Source organism: Vespa velutina, chromosome 11, assembly GCF_912470025.1.
Source record: "Vespa velutina chromosome 11, iVesVel2.1, whole genome shotgun sequence".
NCBI classification, from domain to species: domain Eukaryota; kingdom Metazoa; phylum Arthropoda; class Insecta; order Hymenoptera; family Vespidae; genus Vespa; species Vespa velutina.
The window spans coordinates 2,126,162-2,149,949 of NC_062198.1; the positions used below are offsets into that span (position 1 = coordinate 2,126,162).

The following is a 23,788-nucleotide window of genomic DNA, read 5'->3' on the forward strand; positions in this document are numbered from 1 at the left end:
AAGGTTTTAAAAATTAAATGATTTGGACAAGAATATTTTGCAATGAACAAACTTAGTGAGAACTAGGCTTTAGGTATTTTTCTTCTTTATAGTGTATCGTCTTGTATATCTATACTCTGTGATTGTTAAGAACATCGTTCACTTCGTTCATGCAGTGTCGGAAAGATGGTAAGGATCATTTAATGTTTTAGAAATCCATTAAATATATTTACATCGTTAATATGATTTACTATTGTGATTTAAAAAATGATTTTGTAATTTCTAACGAAATGTCTTATATGTTTCAGTCTGCTCATAAAACGTTTATAATCAAGCGAAAGCTTGCCAAAAAGTTGAAGCAAAACAGACCTATTCCTCAATGGGTTAGAATGCGTACTGGTAATACTATCCGGTAAGTTTATTGTTATTAACATTATTTAAGTAATTTTCATTAATTTAAGATACTAATTTTTTAGATATAATTTTTCATCATTATGGTAACAAACTACAAAATAATTTCATTAACATATATTTGATTAATGAACGTATATTTGTAGTAATTGTTTCAATATTATTACACATTTAGTATTTTTATTACTATTTTTGTAGTAGATAATTTGTAATGTATATGTATAAGAATATAAAATGATTGATTTTATTATAAGATATTTAATGACTATCATCATTTTTAAATATTCCAGGTACAATGCAAAGCGTCGTCACTGGAGGAGGACTAAATTGAAGTTGTAATTTAGTCTTAAGATTACATTGATACCAATTCTGTTATCTCCAATGATTTTCAAATACTTTAAATAAAACCCTTAAATTTATCTTGATATTTGTTTTTTCTTAACATGCTATTTTAATAATTTTCATAATATTGGTTAATTACTCTATATATATATGAAAACATAGTTGTTTAATAAACATTAATAAATTTTTATCTCTTTAATTCTATATATATACAACAGATGTGAGATATATATATATATATATTGATTTATTTACACAAATCGAAAAATAATTACAAGGAATTTGGTATTTTACGCATTCGCATTTGTTTTAGCCAATTTTCTATGTGTTGTTCACCAGTTTTAGGAACTGACAAATAATAATTTTCAGGTGGCTTTCCTTCTTCCAAGCGTACAAAGTAATTAGAATACATGTAACGTACTTCTCCCATCCGTCCTCGAGCATGACGTCTTATTCCTTTATATACAAAACCCTTACTACAGAAAGATTCAGCTATGGAATAATAATAATACAACCTTAGATGGATTTCAGCATAAATGATAAAGTATTTATAAAGTTGTAGATTTACTTACCAACCCACAAATTACTTTTAAATTCAACATTATGTTTAAGTACAGCTAAATTCTGCGCTTCTAAAATAGTTTCTTTTACAATAACTGCACCTTTTTTATGCATAAAACTTAATTGTTTAATTGCTTCATCCACAGTCATTCCTCTGACGAAACATGCAATATACCACAATTTCTTTGGACTGTATTTTACATTTGCCTTCATATGACATACATACTGAAAAAAGATAGATCAATAAAAATATACAGATTATAAATAATAATATAATTTCATAATTATGTTATATTATATTTTATTTATATTATAAGAACTTATATACCGCTGGTCTTCTCTCCTCATCTGGTGATTGTATAGGAAAAAATTTGTTATTATATTCTAACCACTTATATTGTTTCTGTTCGTTCTCATTTTCCTCTACATCATCATCTTGGTAATCCATATTTTTATCATATGAAAAAAGTTTACCAGATGACACTATAGATCTACTCAATGTTCCAACAAGTTCATTCAGAAAAGATTTATTATTTAATGAGAGTCGTTGCAAAGAACATCGAATAGTGTTCATGTTCTGTGTGAAATTACAATTATTATTATAATTTGATAGTCATTATAATAAGTGTATATGTATATATATATATATATATATATATACACTTTTCAGTATGTATCAGATGAAAATTAAATTTTTTTTATAATGTTATGTACTTACATATGATATATTTAGACAGAGTTAAATGTTATTAAAAAATGAAAATGATTCTAATAACTTATTATTAGAATTAAAAGATAATAATATCTTTATTTATTTATACTTTACTCTGCTATTATTAATGTAATGATTTTATATTAAACTATAGCAATATCGATTTAAAATCTATTTTGTATATTATTATACACAACTTTTTAGTAAACCATACAAGTATTCTGAAGAGGACTGAAGATGCAGCGCCATTTGGACTTTTATGCCGGAGAATAAATGAACTACAAATCAATATGGCCGTAGCAAACACAATATATGAATAGTGTAGAAAGAATGACAATTAAATGAAGTATAAATAATGCATATATATATGTTTTTAGAATATTTTAATTAACATTCTTTCTACTCCGTATTGTGTACAAAAATTTTTAAATGCTTATCGATAACACGAAAGTATAGGTTAAGAACGATGAAATAAAATGTAAAGTTTCACTGTTTGCTACACTGCTAATCGATTAATCGTTGATTGAAGTTAACCAAGTTTAGTTGAAGTGGCCTTAAAAATGTGCTTTGATTATTGATGTTATTATTATTTAGGTAATAAAATTTATGATAGATACTTCTTTTCTTTTTATTATAATTATAATGATTATATAGAGTATGCTTAACGATAATCGATAAGTTTTTATACAAATCGTAATTCTTATTGATCACGTTTGTATTTGTTAGTATTAACATATATATGTTAATATATTATAAAAAAACATTTATTTGTGTGATAATAAAGTATATATATATATATATATATATATATATATATATATATATATACACACATACACACACATACACACATACACACATACACGCATGTACATAGAAAATAAAACGTTTTCCTTGGTTATATAAATACGAATATACATATGTATATCGATGTAGCGAAAAGAATATAATATAGTTGGTTGGGCAAGAAAAGCAAGAGGCGGACAAAACTTTGACTGTGCCGGTTTGTTGAGAGAACACGGATGATCGTCTTAAGTGAGTTACACAAGAATTTTTTACTTTTTCCTTACCATTTTATTTATCATTACAACTTACAAATACGAATATGTATAGGATATATCTAAGTACGTATGTGCATACATACATACATACTTTTCTACAAGTCCCTGGACAATGTATTTTTGAAGCTTGAAAATTAAACAAATACAATGTATCTTTTAAAGCACGTTTCGCTTATATTTAAAACTTTATTTACAATTCAAACTCTGCTGCATAGGTATATCACAAAAACATTTCGAATAAATATATTCACGAGTAAACGAGTTTATCTCAAGTCGATCTATATTTTTCTTTTGCTTTTTCTTTTTTTTCTTTTTTTTTTTGTTCTTATTTAATTTTCTTACAATACAAATTTTAACGAATGTTTCCTTTACCGTATATATGTGTTGGATAGGGTAAAGAAACATTTTTTTTTTTTCGGAGCGTGTTCTATTGGGAATATGAAGACAATGGTTACGCGATGGCAGCATTCAGATACTTTCGCTCAATCTCACCTTCTTCATCTTTTTCGTTTTCTTCTTTTTTCCTTTTTCTTTTTCTTTTTCTTTATCGTCACCGTCGTTGTCCATTTCGGTTTCGTACGAGGAGCGAAAACACATCTGCCACTTTTTAAAGGCGACGTCATATATCATAAACGCGAGTGAAATGTTATGGGTGAGAGAGGGCTAACGGCTGGACCATCTATCTTATACGGCTTAACTCGGAACATTCAACTTGTATATGTGTGTTTATATATATGTGTGTATATATATACAATATATATATATACACATATATGTGCGTATATATATGTCTCTCTTTCTCTCTCTCTCTCTCTCTCTTTCTCTTTCTCTCTCGCTCTCTCTCTCTCTCTCTCTCTCTCTCTCATAATATAATATATAACATATGTTGCATGTTTCTGTGTGAAGAAGAGATGCCATAACACGTTGTCTAGTGGTGTCCTCGGACGATGAGAACAGTTTTTCTTGATTACATAGATGAAAACGTATTTATATATCTTATAAAAAGTAGATATATATATATATATATATATATATATATATATATGTGCATGCGTGTGTGTGTGTGTGTCGATGTAAAATCATACGTGAATTTACGAAACTATTTAATATCAAGTTAAAGAAATTTTCCTGATATATATATATATATATATATGTACATATATATAAAGTTAAACGTGTCAGAAGAACGAATGGTAAAAGGAGAGAGGAACAACTTCAGTATTGGTAAATTGAGAGGTTCTCCTCGGGATCAAACCGGAATCCTAGGAATTTACATTTTATGATATTTGTCGAGTCCTTTCCAACTGAGAAAAGAGGACGAAGGATGGAGAACAGGGGAAGGTGGCTCCTAAGCCAAGCCATCTCTCTGGTTCCCACACAAATATTCTTACTGGAACGTATCTCTTTTCTCTCATTCCTCTTTCTTTCTATTTCTCTCTCTCTCTTTTTCTCTCTCTCTTTCTCTCTCTGTCTCTCTCTCTCTCTCTCTCTCTCTTTCTCTCTCTTTCTTCCTTTTTCTCTTAACAAGACTACTTTATATTATTCCAAAGATATAGTGGGTTCTAAGAAAAAGAAAAAAAAAAAAAAAAAAAAAAAAAAAAAAAAAAGAAGAAAAAAATAAAAAATATAAAAAGAGGAAAGAAAAAAAAGAAGAGAGAGAGATAAAAAAAGAAAGAGATTGTGAGATGCTCATTACCAGCATTTTCAAGCTTTCCAGGTAAATGGGAGAGTGCACATTTTTGAAATCGGTCTTAAGGTGTCTTATTTTATCTTTCCAAAAAGCATATAAGAGAGAGAGAGATAGAGAGAGAGATAGAGAAAGAGAGAGAGAGAGAGAGAGAGAGAGAGAGAGAGGGGTTGAGATGGATAAAGTCGGATATCCTTTATTTATGGCTTTTCTTCGCTCGCGAGAAACCGTTTCGCATCTTAATCCCTTTCTCCGTTGTATATCGCTGTTGCCTTTCGTGGCCAGTAAATTTTCCGAGGCGTCATCGAAACTCTTATATTCTGAATGAGTTTCACAATTCGGTTTTTCAGTCATCCTTCAGAATCTCTCTTATCTTTCTTTCTCGTTGTTTCTTATTTTGACGTCGTGTTTTAAAAAGGATTCGAGTCGGATGAAAATTTTATTTATATATACGTAATAGGATATAATTAAATTGTTATATATATATATATATATATATATATATATTTAGTAATATAAATTATAATTTAGTAATATAAATTTAGTTATATAAATAGCAAAAAGTGAGATAACCTACACTTAAAACAAAAAATATATATATCTTATATATTATTTATATTATATATATATATATATATATATATATATATATGTATATAAAATATATTATATTAAATATATAATTATATTAAATATGTGTAATTATACTGATTTATATTTGTATATAGGAATTAATATACAGGATGTCTTGTTTATCTCTCGAAAAATTTGAAATATCTCGCGAAGAATGGAATCTACAAAAAAGAATCTTTGTACAGATTCGTTTGATATAACGTAGTACGTTATGTGGTGCAAATTTTTTGTTTTTTTTTTTGTTTTTTTTTGTTTTTTTTGCGAATAGAGTGATGGACCAAATTTCAAAGTCAAATTCATTTTTTTTTTTTTTTTTTTTTTTTTTTTTTTTAATGAAACTATGTATAGATTTTTGTTCTCTCGCAATTCGATGACACTCGTTGAAACGAATTCAACGACATCATTTATTAATGTAAAACGATTATTAATTATATTATAAAATTTATGAGTTTCCGTAGTGTTATAATTCTGTATCGCTGGTTGCCAGCTTTTAGGCTGCACGCTGTAATCACAAACGGTCGAACTTCTTATCACTCTGTATTCTTTTTAAATTAATCGATTTAAGTAAACGAAACTTATTATGTAATTAATTCAATCATCTTTTATATAATATATAATATATTTCATGATATAATATTTTTTATGAATATTTTTATAATTTCAATCAAAAGAAAATCTTTCGCGATATTATAATAACCAAGACACTTATCAAATCATAATCTATATAATGTCAACTTAAATTTTCTCGGGGTTATCGAAAATGAATGTTTCGAGGACTAATTGTTCTCAGCTTCGCAGGAAACCACGATCGACAATTAGCCGTTGAATTTGCAATGTTCGCTCGTGCCTCCATTTTTTCTGGCTCGCTTCGACGTAACACTTCACATACATTTACATACATAATATAATACATACATACGTATATATGTACGTACGTATGTTCATACATACATACACATATATATGTATATATGTATATATACGTATATATATATATATATATATGTATACAGGAACGTTCGAGTGCACCTTTGCCCATTAATCCCAAAATAATTACGCGCTCGCGCGCGTACTTGGTCGGTCGGCCGCGGGCGTGCGCGCGCGCGCTTGTTCGCTCGCTCGCGCCAACGATACCGCGCGAAACCGTTATTGTTCCACTGATATCTGGATCGCATAAATACCGGTATCCGTTGCATTCATTTGCCCCCGTTATCGTTGCCACGGCGAACATTTATTACGCCGTTGACCGAAAGGGCCGCCTGTTCGCGTTGTTAATTCCATAATTGAACGGTAAATGTGAACGCATCGAACTATAGTTACTCATAAAATTGATCGGAAGTACATATCTTTTTAAATAAAGTGATCTATTTCTCTTTCTCTCTTCTTTTTTTTTCTTTTTTTTTTTTTTTGCTTTTTTTTTCTTTTTTTTTTTGAACAATGAACGAGATATAAATAAAATTAGAGAAGCTTCAGTCGGTTCGTATTGAAAGAAGAAAAAAGGCATGGCTTTGATTTATTGTATCCGTTTGTTTTTCTCTTTTTTTTTTTGCGGATAGAAAATAATAGTATTATAATAATAACAATAATAATAATAATAATAATAATAATAATAATAATAATAGTATTATAATAATAACAATAATAATAATAATAATAATAATAATAATAATAATAATAATAATAATAATAATAATAATAATAATAATAACATATGACAGGAAAAAAGAGAATAGGTAGAATAAAGAATTGAAAAATTATATTGAACGACATAGCACTCACCATATTCCATATTGTTGCGTGTATTATGTCGGTGAAGCGATTATGAGGTTTTTAATTAATTCATTTCATAATTGAACGATAAATGTGAACGTATCCAGCAATAATGACTAATAAAATTAATCTTATGTAGATACTTTTTTATATATAATAATTTTTATTTCTTTTTTTTTTTTATACTGAATAAGATAGATATAAATAATTTTGGAAAGGATTTAATTAATTCATTAAAAAAAAAAAAAAAAAATAAAAAAAAAGAGAGAGAGAGACAGAGAGAGAGAGAGAAAGAAAAAGTAAAAGAAAATGATTTTAACTTATTGTACCTGTTTCTCGATGATAAAATAATAATAATAATAATAATAATAATAATAATAATAATAATAATAATAATAATAATAATAATAATAATAATAATAATTATAATTATAATTATAATTATAATAATCATAATAATATATAATTGAAGAAAAATAAAGATTGAAAGTTCTGTCAAATAGCATAGCACCTTTCATATTGTTGCGTGTATTATGACGTCGGTGGCACGATTATGAGACTCTTAATTAATTTCATCGAACGTGAAGGCAACGATACGTGCGGTCTACCACGCAAAATATCCGCGGGTGATATATAAAGGAAATATATGTAGAGAAACGAGACGTGTCTCTAACGAGATGGCGAACGGCACGATTTAATCATCTCTGTTTTAATAACCATTGGAAACCACGAAGTTTCGACTTTTTCAATAAAGGGAGAAAAAGAAAGAGAGAGAGACAGAGAGAGAGAGAGAGAGAGAAAGGAGAGTAGCTCGATATATATATATATATATTTATACATAATATATATGTAAATGCGTAGATATACATGTATGTATTTATATACATACGTACGTATGTACATATATATTCACGAATTTGGTGATTCGTTCTGTTCGTTTTGAAATATTCGATAGCACCGTGGAAATCGTTCGTTTTCGCGTGAGCAAACGAGAAGGCTCTTTTTATCGTTTGAAAAGCGGATTTTCCAGTCTCGTTGAGGTACGTGATTCTTTCGACGATGGACAATACATTTATCGTTTGGATTCATTTAAGATAAACTCACTGAGAGTTATCGGACAATATATGATTTTTACAAAATTCTTTAGGCCGTTTACAGAGAAATAAATAATCAAAAATAGGATTATTACTAAAAATTATAAAGGATTTATGAAATATTGTTAGATTTTATTAATTTTCCTATGTCTCTCTTTTCTTTAATTCTATATAACTGAACGTCTGAACATTTTGTTGAGTTTTTATTGACTCTAATTATTTATAATTTTACTTAGAATAAATAGAGTAGAGTAACATTTAATTTTTTTCATTTTAAAATATGACTTTTATATACGCACACACATTCTTTTCGTGAGGATAAAAAATAATTACAATAATAATTACAATAATATTAATAATAATAATAATAATAATAATAATAATAATAATAATAATAATAATAATAATAATAATAATAATAATAATAACAACAACAGGATAATAGATATAATTCATATTTGTCTAACAGTTTTGATTTTTTCACATGATTTACCATTTAAAGTTTATTAGTTATTTAGTATTATTTCGTCACTGTTGCTATATTTTCCATATGATTGTTCTTTTCAACCATTGTTTTCATACCGTGATTGTACTCGACATAAATGAATTTCTCTTTATCTCTCAATTTCTCTCTCTTTCTCTCTCTCTCTCTCTCACTCTTCTTCCCCTTCTCTTTCTGCCTGCCTGCCTGCCTGACTGCCTGTCTGTCTGTCTGTCTGTCTGTCTGTCTGTCGGTACCCGTTTTACACGCGTTACCTCCCTTTAGTACTTCCCATTCCGCGTCATTTGCCATCGACATGGATGTTCCACGCTCGCGAGACTTGTTAGCGGTTATCCGGCTGGATTAGCTCAGCCACCGTTTCGGATCGGATAGGTGTTAATTACGAAGATGCTTCATTGAACATGCGATATCAGAGAACATCGTGAGTTACTTTGACTTTAATAATTTAATAATTTTTTCACCATTATTATCAAGTTACAAGTTACAATTAATATGTACAATTAATAGTACATTTACAATTAATAGTACATTTACAATTAATAGTACGTCATCATTGACTATTTTTTCATTTGATAGTTCTAAAAAGGAAAAAAAAAAAAAAGAAAAAAAAAAGAAAAAGAAAAACAGAAATTGAATTTTATTACAAAATTGCAATAGTTAGTAGGCCGTGTTAATTAAACTTCTCTGTTAAATATATTTTGATATCGTTAATTTTACCTTTTTTCTTTGTACTATTATTAAAAGTTACAAGTTAATACTTAGACAGAGTTGATACTTACGTTTTTGATTATTTTTTTCACTTGATAGTTTTAGAATAATATCGACTTTTATCAGGCAATTATAATAGTTATAAACCGTGTTAATTAAACTTGCTTGTTAATTGTCTTCATTGATGATTCTCCGTATTTTCTAAAGCTTTAGTTATCTTCGTCATGATGTAAACTCGATATCTACTTGTTAATAAGATTTACGTGTTTCAATCCATTCACGTAATCCGTCTTGGAATCTACTAATTAGTAGTTACAATTTCAATGTCTTGTTTATTGATTTATGCTATAATATACGCTGTTGTATTTTTATGCTTCATGACACTAATTTTATATTTATAATAGATATATCATTTTTTTTACTTTCTTTTTTTCTTTGTTTTTTATTTCGGTTTTATTTTTGTTTGTTTGTTTTTGGTTTTTTTTTTTTTTGTTATTTATAAGAATAATTATATGTTGAGAGTTCCGTTTATATGTAAGAAACTTAAACTATCACTAGCGATATACTTCTAAAGTTAATTCCGAACTTTGATCGGCAGATGGCGTTCGATGTCCGTGCGACACGAAAAATTGTTTAAATTCAAATAAATAAATAAATAAATAATAAAAAAAACAAGAAAAGAAAGTATTTGATCTTCGACGATTATCTTATAAAACGATTTATTATTTAATTTTGTCTAAAACATTTTTATTTATTGAGATATTTCGTTGTAATAAAAATATTTCGATAAAGTATCTAACGAGTAATAATCTACGCAGTTATATTGGTAAAAACATTGAAGATTGGCGATTTATTTTTAATATACCACGGACGAAATATTGGAAATTATCGATTCGAAAATTATCTTCCTTTCTTTTGATTTTATTGGTACCGAGAGAGAGAGAGAGAGAGAGAGAGAGAGAGAGAGAGAGAGAGAGAGAGAGAGAGAGAGAGAGAGAGAGAGAGAGAGAAACAATACTTTTTACATTAAATCCACGAGCTAATCGACGAATTATTAACGATTGATGAATAAACAATATCTATAGCTATACAGTTCGACTCCACATATTATACTTTTTTTTTCCCTTTTTATAGGAATTTGACATTATTTTTCTCTCTCTCTTTCTATCTCTTTCTATCTCTTTTTTATTCTTTTGTGTTCATATTGTACATTCAATATGATGTCCAATCATATTCGATGGTACCCATAGAAAAAATTTGTATTTTCCTTTACCATTGATTTCAACTGTACGAGTCCAAAGAGATTAAAGGCTGGGCCCGCAGGCGTAGAAAAAGTACCATGCTCGATCGAGCGACGAAAAATAATTCGAGCATTGGTGCACGAGGATCGTTCGAGATTGAGGATCGCGAACACGTAGGCGCTTAACGAGGGTGCTCGTGCGGAGAGAGCGAAAGAAGGAGAGAGGAACGCTGAGTTTTATTTCGACTTCTCTGACGTTATTCGTCTACTGCCGATCGGTTTATCGGCTTATTTTAAAGAAAAGCGACAGAAACGAAGAAAGAGATAGAGATAGATAGGTGGATAGAGAAAGAGAAAGAGAAAGAGAGAGAGAAAGAGAGTGAGAGAGAGAGAGAGAGAGAGAGAGAGAGAGAGAGGAAGAAGAAAAAGAAAAAGAAAAAGAAAAACAACAAATTTCTACAAATGCGGAATAACGAATATCGGGGAAAAAGATAATTCATTATAAAGAATATGTTAGATTATAAAGAGTAACTTTAAAATAGATAAATTAAGAAATTATAGTAAATATTATATTCTATATTCGGAAATGAACAAAAATGATTTATACACTTTTAATTTTGGAAACGAAATTAAATATCGCGACATTATTATTCGAATATTATAATATTATAATATTCATAATAATAACACTATTATAATATATCCAATTTATATTAATAATACGAACAATTAAATATATAGTTATATGGGATATTAAAAACAAACTATATATTAAGCTTTTAAACATATATATATATATAAACATATATATATATATATATATATATATATATATATATATATATATAAACACAGAATGATATCACATATGAATGTATAGAAAGGCAAACATAGTATACATAATATACGTATAAGTATGTATATATTGTATACTCAGACTGGTGAGACGAGTGGAAAGCGAACGCGACTAAGCAACTATGTACGTCACGTCTGGCTTCTGGATTACATTTATATCTTCCATACACCTCCCATCTTCTCCTTCGTTCTACTCTCTCTCCTTTCCCTTATCCAAGCAACGAGCGAAGGGTGAACCGAGCCCAGGGGGCCGATGCGCCAATACGTGCCTATAATCTTCTCCTCTTTTTACTCTTCCTTTCTCTCTCTTTCTCTCTCTATCTCTCTCTCTCTCTCTCTCTCTCTTTTTCTATATACAGAGTGTTATATTTTGTTCTTTTACGCTCCTTACGGATGTGTTCATACGTGTTCGTTCCACCAACTTAGAGTATAAGAGTGTACTTATGGTTACCCAAGACCACCACTTTTCCTTCGAGAAGGCCGACACCAAAGGATTAACTCACGATGGTGATACGTCTGCCTTTCCTAATCCTGTTACACCCTTGGGACAGTTTATTTCTGAACGATGTCTTGGCCATCACACGAAACTCCTTATCGGCACGATTTAGAGCTGCCAAGAGGAAACTACGAATTTGTTAGAGAGATCATCTTAGAAAGACTCGCTTGTACTCACTTTTTCTTTTTTCTTTTGATTTCTTTTCTCTCTCTCTCTCTCTCTTTCTCTTTTTTTTCTTTTTTTTTTTTTATTTGTACCTATTTCGTCCATACAATTTTGTTCTAGGGATCTATAAATATTTCTTGTCTAATGACAATTGGCTATACATTTTTTCCTTTCGATTCAAATTCTAACAAGAGAATCATGAAGGGATATTAACGCGACGACATTTATAAAACAATTTTTCTAATTGTTAGAACTCTGAAAAATGATAAAACCGATTTTATCTCTCTTTCTCTCTCTTTCTCTTCGAAAAAATGATTTCCGCCAAATCCTACATCCTGTGACATATTATCATTTTTTTTTATTCTTTCTTTTTCTTTTTTTTGATAACTCGTTACATAATTTTCCGGAGCAAAAAACAAAAAAAAAAAAAAAAAAGGAAATAAAAAAAAAAAAGAAAAGAAAAGTGCTATGTTTTCGAAACGCTTCATCCTCTCGTACCTCTCGGTAAAGGGTGTGATTTACGAGGAAGGCTTAGCGCGAACCCTCTGGTTTGTTTTTATCAATAGTTAATTCGCAATTTACATCCGTTTAAATATTCATACCGCCGTCGTTGCGAAAACCCAAGGCTTTTGGTCCTCCGCATACTTATTCGAGAGTCCCTCTCGTATTTCTCTCACTCCTATCTTCTTTCCCTTCTTCCCTCTCTCTCTCTCTCTCTCTCTCTCTTTCTTTCTCTTTCTCTCTCACTCTTACTTCTTCTCTTTCCTTGCTTCTCTTTACGTTCTTTCTCTCTTCTTCTTCTTCTTTTCCTTCTCTGTTTTTTCCATCTCTCTCTCTCTCTCTCTCTCTCTCTCTCTCTCTCTCTCTCTTCTTCTCTCTTTTTTTTTCTTTCTCTTTCTCTTTCTCACATATCTACACACATATACATATACATACGCACTTACACACGCATACGTGCATACGCGCACATTCACTCTTTTTCTTTCTCTTTCTCTTTCTCTTTCTCTTTACTCTTGTCCTCCCACAGGAATGGCAAAACCCAACGGGATACGTTCGGATAACACTGTACTCCGAAACCTCTCACGCATTAAATTCTAAAGCCGCTTTCTAGTTTCGAGTTCTCCTCTCTTCCAGTCTCGCGATGACTCTGCGAACGAGCTCTTCGCGGCGACAAACTTTGCCCTGAAAATGTTGCTGTGCGGTCACATCGACTTACTCAGTATCTACATACACACATATATACATGGACACATACACATATACATATATATGTAGTAACACATATGTATATACGTATACGTAATATACACAATGAAAAGAGAGGGAAAACGATAACTTTTTACGAATTTCCATATAATCTCGATTCGCGTGATTTTTCTATTATTGCGGAAGTTCGCGATGATAAGAGAAAGGTAACATATAGAAAAGACAAGGAAAAGAAAAAAGGAAAAAAAAAAAAAAAGGAAAGGAAACAACGCAAGGAACATCGATCGTATTATGAGTATTACGTTAGTGGATTCTCTTGAAAATTTTTCCTTCTCGGCTTGTCCGATACACCGTATAACTCTGATACACGTCTCGTTTACATCCGCAAGGCTACCCCTTTCCAGCAACTTGTCAGCCCATACGTATACTTCCGTGTTTTATTCATGAAATGCGGACCTGTCTATCGGTTATACGAGATAAGATCTAGAAAATGTAGATACGGTGTTACGACAGGTGATACTCTTCTTTTTTCCATTGGATCTACGTCAAATGAAAATGTATATGATAGATTTTTAATATATATTTTCAAGATTCTTTGACCTTGACAAAAATTGACAATTACAAATCACGAATAGATTGATATTAAGGATATATATTTATATCGATATAACGTACTTACGTATATTCCGTTAAAAATACCAAGTATCTTTTATCTTATTTCTCTTATCTTACTATTTTCTGAACAAACACATGGTAGCCGTATAACGATTTGAAAATGCTAGCTAAAATAAGATCGTCTCTTAAAGCGTAGCCTTGTAAAACGCGTTCTCGAGCCACGTTGATATATCTCTCTAGTTTGTCCCACGGCTACTAAAAAGTCTTTTATTTTCAACTGAAAGAAAGAAAGAGAGAAAGAGAAAGAGAAAGAGAGAGAGAGAGAGAGAGAGAGAGAGAGAGAGAGAGAGAGAGAGAGAGAGAGAGAGAGATAGAGAGAGTTAGTTCTCGCGACATCTGCACCCTTCTCACGCCTTTAGCCGGGCTATAGTGAGCCAGTTAGACCGACAATAAGCTGATAATTGAGTTTTTGAATAATTTTACCGATTTAATTTCTGCCTCGGTGAACAGCCGGCGTATTTTAAAATTCGCACGGAAATTCTCTCAACGGAGTCGTCGCGTTTACTCGTTAAACCGTTAACGCGTGGTGAGCGCTTTAACGTTTGCGATTAATAGCGAAGGAAAGCTAAGAAAACTTTTTTGTATTTTCATTTTCTTTCTTCTTCTTCTTCTTCTTCTTCTTCTTCTTTTTATTTTTTTCTTTTTCTTTCTCTCTCTCTCTCTCGCTTTCGTTCGAATTCGAGAAGAGAGAAATTTGACCAATTTATCGAATTAACGAATTATTTTCATCGTCTTCAATTAGATCACTTCTGTTAGTTTTATTTTTTAGATAATGTAAAAAAGAAAAAAAAAAAGAGAATACTGTTATCTATTTTTTTTTCAAAAAAATAATTGACAGGATCAGATTGGATAGATCTAATTTGAATTTGCTTTATGAATTATTACGAATTGCATTATGTATTACTCATGTTACAATACATATCTATGTGATTTTACGAGACAAAGTGTTTAGAATCCAAGTTAGGTTTCTTTCATTGGTGGATTAGTTAAGCTGTAGTAGAAAATCCCTGAATCCCTGAAGTAATTAGCCACACAATAGGAAACAACTGGACCCTTCCTATCGTATCTCCGATGCTACTATGTCCAAAACCAATCTTCAGCAACAGACAATTATTACACCTGTATTTCATACGTCCGCTTTTCTCCCTCTCTCTCTCTCTCTCTCTCTTTCTCTCTTTCTCTCTCTTTCTCTCTTTCTTTCTTTCTTTATCTATTTCTCTCCTCTAGCAGCAAGTACGACGATAAACGATAAAAGTATTCCTCCGGGTGATGTTCCTTCTCCAAGCCGGTAATGATCGCCCGAGCGAGCCCTTTATTCTTTCCGTTAGAGTTCCTTTGGCTTCGTGATACATCTTTCAATTCTTTTACTTTACTTTTATCAGTCTATTCCTTCCCTATCTCATTCAAAACGTATACAATAATATTTTAAGACGTATACTAGTCAAACTGTAATTTGACTACTAGTCGATCGATCGTGTCATTTCTATCATAATAATAATATTTCAATAATTCTTATTATTATCAAACATTAGATAATAACGAAAAGCTTAACTATTATAATAAAAAGAATAAGTTATCGTTTGAACTTCAGTATTTTTCAGACATACAATATAAATAACTTGATTATAGTTGATCGATCGTGTCATTTCTTTCACAATAATCATATCTCAATAATTACAATTATTGTCAAATATTATATTATATAATAAAAAAAAAAAAAAAAAAAAAAAAAAAAAAAAAAGAAAGAAAGAAAGAAAGAAAGAAAGACTTATGTGTTATAAATAAGACCAATAAATTCATCATTTTAATTGCAGATACCTTATAATCTATTATATGGTATAAATAAAGAAATGAACTATGCAATCGATTATCGATTTATCCATAGTTTCCTAAGGTTGTTTACGCAAAGCGTGTATCGGTAGGCACGGAAAACACAAAGCAGTGAGGAGAGTGGTTGCCACGTGTCAACGTGCTTATCTCTCCTGTAATATCGTAGGCAAGCATCACTTAAGTGGTCGCTCCCTAGCATTGTATACACCGGGAAGACAATTCAAACTACTCTGGGAGTAGTTACCGGTCAGTTTATGCAGAGTTCATGAGCTCTTGCGGGTGATGAACGGTGGTGGAGACAGGTGGTGGGGAAATTGAGAGAGAGAGAGAGAGAGAAAGAGAGAGAGAGAGAGAGAGAGAGAGAGAGAAGAGGGATGGGGGTGGAGGAAACACACTTGCGCACGCGACAAGTGGCGTATATGTAGCAATTTACTGTGTAAAGCAGTACGGTTAACACAGAGGAACCTGCTCGATACCTATTTCTGACCATCAAAGAGAATTCCACACCTTGTGATAGAGTCGATGTTAGCATAGTTAAAACGTCATTGCGTTGCCGTTGTCGTCGTAACTCGTAACTATAGTTCTCCTAGAGCAAAGCTTTTGATCGTAGTTCTCGCGCGTGCTTTCACGTGTTTCAAACGTTGACGTGACATTGCCCGAGGATGGTTGTTTCATTTATGATCTTAAAGATATTATTATTAATTACTCAATCGAAGTTTTAAAGATGTCTTTCGTATCGTTTTCTTTCTTTTTTTCTTTTCGATGTACCGATTTGGAATGAAAAATTTGTCGATTAAATGAGCACTCACTCACTCACTCCCAGTTCTCTCTCTCTCTCCCTTTCTAACGATCGAATTTCTATTCTATATTCTGCATTCCGGATCATATTCCGCATTGCGGTCACAAGTGCCTTTAATCCAACATCGACGTGAATCTCGTGGAACACGTCGTTGCCTACTGCTACTACTCTACTATCACTATCACCATTACTACTACTACTACTATTACTACTACTACTACTACTACTACTATTACTATTACTATTACTAGTATTACTACTATTACTACTACTAATACTATTACTATTACGTACTACTACTATCTACTACTACCTACCTTGGAAATATAACATTCATGAGGGATTCCGTTGGAGAATGCAATTTTAATGGGCCAAGACGCCGCGAGTGAGGGCTTGCATTTATACCGACATTCTCTCTTTCGTACTCACGTACCCCTTAATCACGCACTCACGTGCGAATAATTGATGTCAAGACGGCATAGAGTAGAACAGTGAATGTCAGTAATGTATCATTGGTTCGAAGGCTACCCTGAGCAACGATCTCGAGTGAACCATTTTTCTATTCGTTTTGTTGGTCAAAAGAGGAGCTAGAGAAGGTTTTTACTTATTTCCGTAGCTTCTCCAGCATTTTCTTCCTTTTCTCTCTCTCTCTCTCTCTCTCTCTCTCTCTCTCTCTCTTTCTCTTTTTCTTTTTATATTTCTTACAGATATATATATATATATATATAGAGGGGTATGGAGACGAAAATTTTACAGTCGACTTGGTTCTCTTAACGACTACTTTACGAGATCTTCCCCTTCTGAAAATCGTCGGGTTCTTATTGTCTCCGCAATACCTTAAGGATACTAATTTCTCCTCTTGCTACTTCACCCTTCTTCTTCTTCTTCTACCCACCATACTCGTTCCGTATGCCGTGGAACTCGTAGAATGCGTATAACTCTACTCGGCATAACTTTGTACCATCCGCGAAACCATTAAGAACGGTTTATATTACCTCGCGGGGGTATATCGTAGCGCATTAGCTCATTAGCATATATTTTTGGCCCATTAGCATATGCATACGTGATTCGCGTGAGAAAAGTACATCCGTGATATTGAAACACTCGTCGACGAATCGTTCAACGAGCTTTTATAATAATATCGTACTAGAATAAAGAAATATTTTTTTATTTTTTTTTTTATTGCTCGAGAATTTGTTATTTTTTTTCCTTCTTCTCTTTCTTTCTTTTTTGGTTTTTGTTTTTTCGTTTGTTTGTTTGATTTTTTGGTCGATCAAAGAGACTCACAAAAGTGGATCGTATTAATTCTGAAATCAAAATAATACTAAAAATATTGAGAGAGAGAGAGAGAGAGAGAGAAAGAGAGAGAGAGAGAGAGAGAGAGAAAAAGAGATAAAAAATGAAATTTTCACATATGTTTTTTAATATTGATCCGTTTAATAGACGGAACACTCTTAAAAAAAGATACTCAATTTCATAGATCGTATGATCATTTTTGTGAGCCACTGTGCGTAGATCTCCACTATCGATAAGAGGCCATTTGTAGTTTGAACTCTATGCCGATCTATAAGACGCTTTCACGGCTCGGGAAAAGGGGCTGATAAAACAGATATAAATGTCGGAACGATCGAGTAATAGCAGTAGTAACATCAACAGCAACACGGCATCAGCAGTTGCAACTTGCAGTATCTGCTTTACACCAAGGCATCTTCTTCAAATGTCGTTTTATCGAAGGACGCCGTTACGTTTTTCATTTGCCTCTATGAATAGGCTATCGATGTTGGCCCTTTGACAACTTCATTCAACTGATGCTTCTTTTTTGCTAATACTTTTTTAATGGCTTCAACGTTCGCGAGAAAAGCTCGATCGAGCGTATAAAATATGTATCTAAATATACATATATATATATATATATATATAAGTATATATTGTACATATATATATATACAAGTAGAGAATTTAAAATATATTTTTACCATCAAAGTAAAACCCATATACAGCACACGATTGAACATTTATCGATTTTGATACTTAATGATTCCCAAAGTAGAAAGGACAATGGTTTTGAGCGGCTGTTATACTTTCCGCGAAAGCTTTACCACGAGCTGCGGTAAAACGGCGTGTTTGGAGGAAACAAAAAAAAACTAGAGCACTGTGCTTGACACCCGTACACTGAATTCGGTGAAATCCACCCTCAACCCACTCTCTCTCTCTCTCTCCTCTCTCTCTCTCGCTCTTTCTCTCTTTCTCTCTCTCTCTCTCTCTCTCGTTCTCTCTATCCCTCTTTCCGGCAGCAGCTCTCACTTCGATTCCCGCAACGAGTCCTCTGTAAAATTACCTACCACTGCCTGGCGTTGAGGTTTTGCGGTGTAGAGAGCTTTGCTATGTGTATACCCATATATATATATATATATATATATATATATATATATATATATGTATATATGCGTATATATATATATATGTTTATACATATATATGCATATGTATATACCGATACGCCGTGGATTCGGCCCAATTTTACATGCAATTTCGACGTTGGAAGGCGCGTACGGTGTGGCACAGCTTTTTAATTATAACTACCTCTGGCATTATGGAATATTAACCGAAAATAATGACGTTTATGGTATTTCTATATCTATTGATTTCTTTTCTTCAATCATACACGATTAAACGATTTCAATGATAAATCTCAAAGGATATTCTCTATGATAAATCATGAAGTTTAAAAAAATGTCACCATTTGATTTTCTTCTAAATTGAATGCTTTTTGTCGTTGGAATATATTCTTTTGGATGAACAATCCCGAACGAACGTAAATATGCATGATGTTAAAGGAATAGAAGAAAGAGAATGGTTGGAGAATATGTATCATGATATTCTTTTTGGATACTCAGTTGTACGTATCATATACGTAGTTTTATCTGACCTCGTTATATTCGACCAAAGAGAAGTAAGCTAGCTAGCTACCTAGATAGAGATACCCAGCTACCTAGCTAGTCGTGTGTTGTAACTCAAGGAAAGGACGATTCGTTTCCATTAAGTGCACCACGGCATGATCACCCCACGAGAGTCGTCCGCCTAGTTTGGCGTACGCGCCGAATTAAGTCGTTAATGCCAAGTGTCTCGCTGCCAGGTACACTCTCCAGGCGTACTCAACGACAGAAATTTCCGAAATTACAAAGTTTCCTTACGTATACACGATAGAAACGTTGGCAGAAGGAGTATGGTTAAGGGGGAAGAGAGACTGAACCTGATGCTCTTGGGCATGCTCCTGGATATTCTCTTTAATAATCGAATTTCCTAGTCAAACTTTCGACGTGCTTATAGTATATTGCAATTGGCGAAACTATCATCCTTTTGTTATCTTAATAGGTTATTATCGTTTGATTATCCAAACACACGTGAATTCGAAAATTTCTCGTGAAGATATTTAAATTTTCGATTTATTGTATTCTCCATTATGTCGGTTTAAATGAACGTAGATAGATAAGATATAGTTTATCAATGAACGTTAATACTCGTAGAGATTAATAAATGATACTTTTTTGTTACTTATTAGATATTTATTCAAATGGATTTTAATAGGTCAGTATCAACGAATAAGTAAATATCGAAATCGATCAATTGCGAAAATTTCCCTTAACTCTTTTCGTATATTCACCAATGTATTTTTCATGCGGCCAATTTTGGCTTCGTCCGAAATTTGTAATTCCTTTGAGCCATCTTCTGGTGAGGTCGAAGCGGAAGGAACTACCCGGAGCATTATCATTTATATGAAATCCTTTGCGCGTCCTTATGCATAGTCATTATCCTAGCGCTTTTTCCTGTTCGTACGTTCCAGGTCCAGGTCGGTCCGGTTGAGAAACAAGTGGGGGGTTAATTCAATAGGATGCCTCGCGAGATCTAACCCAGCGTACTTAATTAAAAACGAGTTTTAGTTAAAACCGAGTTTCACAACCGTATCCTCCTCCCTCCTCCCCCTCCCCCCCACCTTGTGATTTCCTTAATAGTTTCAATCGTGTTTCTTGTTTATCATTTTCATTATTCGAGAAATATCGAAACGAAAGTTCATTCCAATTGAGACGACATTTCCACGTGTCAAAATTTCCGAATGTGCAGTATATATACCAGACCACGGGAAAGATGTTATTAAATTCGACATATTTCAAGCGTCGGCTCGCTTTCGACAACAGGCATATTCCAATTTTATGTATCCACCAACATACATACATACGTTTCATGTTTTTCTCTCTACCGGAATTTTATTCGGATGGCCTGGAAAAAGTATAGAAATCTGTATAAACGATTTTGCCAGCGGTAACAGGGAAAACATTTTTATTGTTATAACGTTCCGACCTTTTTTTTTGTTTTCTTTCTTTTTTTTTTTTTTCGTTTTTTTTTTCGTTTATTCTCCCTCTTTACTCTTTTCGTTTGTTTTCGAGTTTTTTTTTCTTTTTTTTTTTTTTTCGGTTTTCCTTTTTTTGTTTATTAAAAATTTGGTGTTCTTTGATTCGTGCGACATCATGCACTTGTCATCGGGCGTACGCGCATGTGTACTCGGATATACCTTTGTACGAGCATGCATATGTATGTATATGCACCGTCTGTCGTAATACGCAAGTGCATTGACCGAAAATACCGAATTTTCGATATGAAATTAGAAGGCAAGAGTCGATGTGGGATATCAAGTCGATTTCACGTTTCTCTCTCCCTCTCTCTCTCTCTCTCTCTCTCTCTCTCTCTCTCTCCTCTCTCTCTAAAAGAGTATTCGACGGAATGTAAAAGGAAGCGAGTTTCAGAAAGAATAGGAATATCTCAAAAGACATCGAATGTGTAGCGATATATTCTTATAAACGGTCTTATGTGCACGTGGCTGAATAAATTTGTAGAGTCTTACACGATTATCTTATGTATATATGTATATCTATATATGTAGATACATAATGTGTCGTGTAAAAATATTCGAGGTCTTTTTGAAAGTGAATATAACTTTGTTTATACCTTTTAGGAAACGTTCTGAATTTTTTTTTTTTTTTTTTTACTAAATGCGATTTTACATATCATAAGAGCGCCGAGAAAATTTTTATCAAAATAACAATGAAGAAGAAATAGGATTGATTTGATCAAATATATTGGTTACATCTACATATAACCAAATTCATTTCGTTAGTCGACATTTGTTATTCCACATTTCGAAAGCAATTTTCCATTAATTGATACTAAAATTAATCGACACTTGTGATCAATGATAACGATCGAAAATTAAATTCGTTAAAACGATTGGAAATACGGCCGGCTAGGCTGATCTCACATCACAACGAATTCGTACTTCGGAAACTCCAATTCGTAATAATCTTCGACATTTTCGAACATTATCACGGGGGATATCGTTTTTATTATATTATAGTAATAATAATAATAATAATCATCATCATAATAACGAATATTTCTGGAAAAGTATTAAATCTCATTTCTCGTGAAAGTTGCGACAGATGTTTGAACTTTATCAATCCTAATTCTTTCATTTTCTCTCTCTCTCTCTCTTTCTTTCTCTTTCCCCTTCTTTCTCTCTCACAACTAGAAATGAAAATTTCTATATATGCAACTTAACGAATTCGTCGAGTAATTCGTATCCTTTACTTAGGGATCTTAAACGATTAGCTTCTCGGAGAATGTAAAATTTTTTATTGAGAGCAATGCGTTATTAGAAAATTTATTAGAAACGAAAGTAACCTAATCTCGATATGCGCAAAGAGAGCTATGGATGGAAAAGAAAAAGCGGAGGAGGAGGAAGAAGAAGAAAAAAAGATTATTCAAATCGTAGAGAATACGAATCCTTCGGGAATACTGCAGCCACTTTATATATATACATACATATACATATATATATATATATATATATATATATATATATATATGTATAGACGAGTTGCTATCCCACTCCACCCCTTTAAAGGTATCTTCTCGTGCTTTTTCTTCTTTTTCTTTTTTGCCTTCTTTCTTTCTTTTTTCCTTGGCGAGTCCTCAAAAGCCAGAAGAGACTCAAAGGGCGTCGAAAAAAGGGTAATAAAGGGTATCGACTTGGAGAGGGTGCTCCTGATGCTAAAGGATAGAAACGACTGTAGAAAAGATGATGGAGGGATAAAGACAAGATCTGTCGCGATCGGTAGAGCTTCCACGACGAGGAAAAGAGCTAGCGACTGGTAATTTTTTTTTCCTTCTTTCCTTTTCTTTTCTATTTTTTCTCTCTTTGTTTCTTTTCCTCTCTTTTCTTTCTTTCTTTCTTTCTTTTTTTTTTTTTTTTTTTATTTTACTGTCTAGAGAACTAGGGTTAGTCGCTTTCTGCGGTACAGGGGAAATCCTTGAATCCATTATCGCGGATTCGAGATGCGATGTATCTCCGATGGAAGTCTTGTTCGCTTTTCCGTCTCAATTTCCGTTAGAATTTCTTCCTCCTCAAGAGTGTGTGTGCGAGAGAGAGAGAGAGAGAGAGAGAGAGAGAGAGAGAGAGAGGGAGAGAGAGAGAGAGAAGAAAAGGCGATTAGAGAACAACCGTGTCGTTTCACGACTTTTCTCGAGTCTTAATGCGGATCGATTTGATTTTAAAGATTGGAAAAGAAATGAGTGCATCATCGATATCGAATTTCTATACGAAAGAGAATTTCAATCACGATTTTGAGTTGTTGCCTTTTATGGGGATGTACAACAGTTATATGAAATGAACTCATTTGATTTTCATGTTTGCATTTATACGATGATTTCGTTCATTCATTTGTTTATTTATTTGTTCGTTCGTTCGTTCGTTCTCTTGCATGTTCATTCATTTGTTTATTTATTTATTCATTCGTTCGTTCGTTCGTTCGTTTGTATGTTCGTTCGTTTGTTTGTTTGTTTTTGTTTTTGTTTTTTTTTTTCCAAATTCAATGCAAATTATACCGTACAGAATTTTTCTTTTGTTTTAAATCTTACTAAACCAATTATTTTGATGTTTGTTTCTCTTTCTCTCTCTCTCTCTCTCTCTCTCTCTCATTCTTTCTGTTTTCTTTTTTTTGTTTTTTT

At 32.1% G+C, this 23,788-nt stretch overlaps 2 protein-coding genes and 1 long non-coding RNA gene across 5 annotated transcripts in view; 2 read left to right on the forward strand and 1 right to left on the reverse strand.

Annotated features, from left to right (window-relative positions):
- The first annotated feature begins 23 nt into the window (after positions 1 to 23).
- On the forward strand, positions 24 to 815 carry LOC124952940 (60S ribosomal protein L39). Its single transcript, XM_047503603.1, has 3 exons — positions 24 to 168; positions 288 to 391; positions 681 to 815. The coding sequence occupies exons 1-3, from the start codon at positions 166 to 168 to the stop codon at positions 727 to 729; spliced, it is 156 nt and encodes a 51-aa protein (XP_047359559.1). The 5' UTR covers positions 24 to 165; the 3' UTR covers positions 730 to 815.
- A 138-nt stretch (positions 816 to 953) lies between these two features.
- LOC124952939 (39S ribosomal protein L22, mitochondrial) lies at positions 954 to 2,071 on the reverse strand. The gene is made up of 4 exons (XM_047503602.1): positions 2,012 to 2,071; positions 1,622 to 1,870; positions 1,305 to 1,518; positions 954 to 1,224 (listed from the first exon to the last, which is right to left on the reverse strand). Exons 2-4 carry the CDS (start codon positions 1,865 to 1,867, stop codon positions 1,004 to 1,006), a joined length of 681 nt encoding a protein of 226 aa, XP_047359558.1. The 5' UTR covers positions 1,868 to 1,870; positions 2,012 to 2,071; the 3' UTR covers positions 954 to 1,003.
- A 63-nt stretch (positions 2,072 to 2,134) lies between these two features.
- LOC124952941 overlaps positions 2,135 to 23,788 on the forward strand; it is a 74,734-nt gene continuing 53,080 nt past the window's right edge. Inside the window, exons 1-2 of one of the 3 annotated variants that reach the window (XR_007102065.1) lie at positions 2,135 to 2,599; positions 2,942 to 3,040. This is a non-coding gene — a long non-coding RNA (uncharacterized LOC124952941). The remainder of the gene's footprint in view (positions 2,600 to 2,941; positions 3,041 to 23,788) is intronic. The other 2 variants (XR_007102063.1, XR_007102064.1) reach the window with 2 other exon arrangements.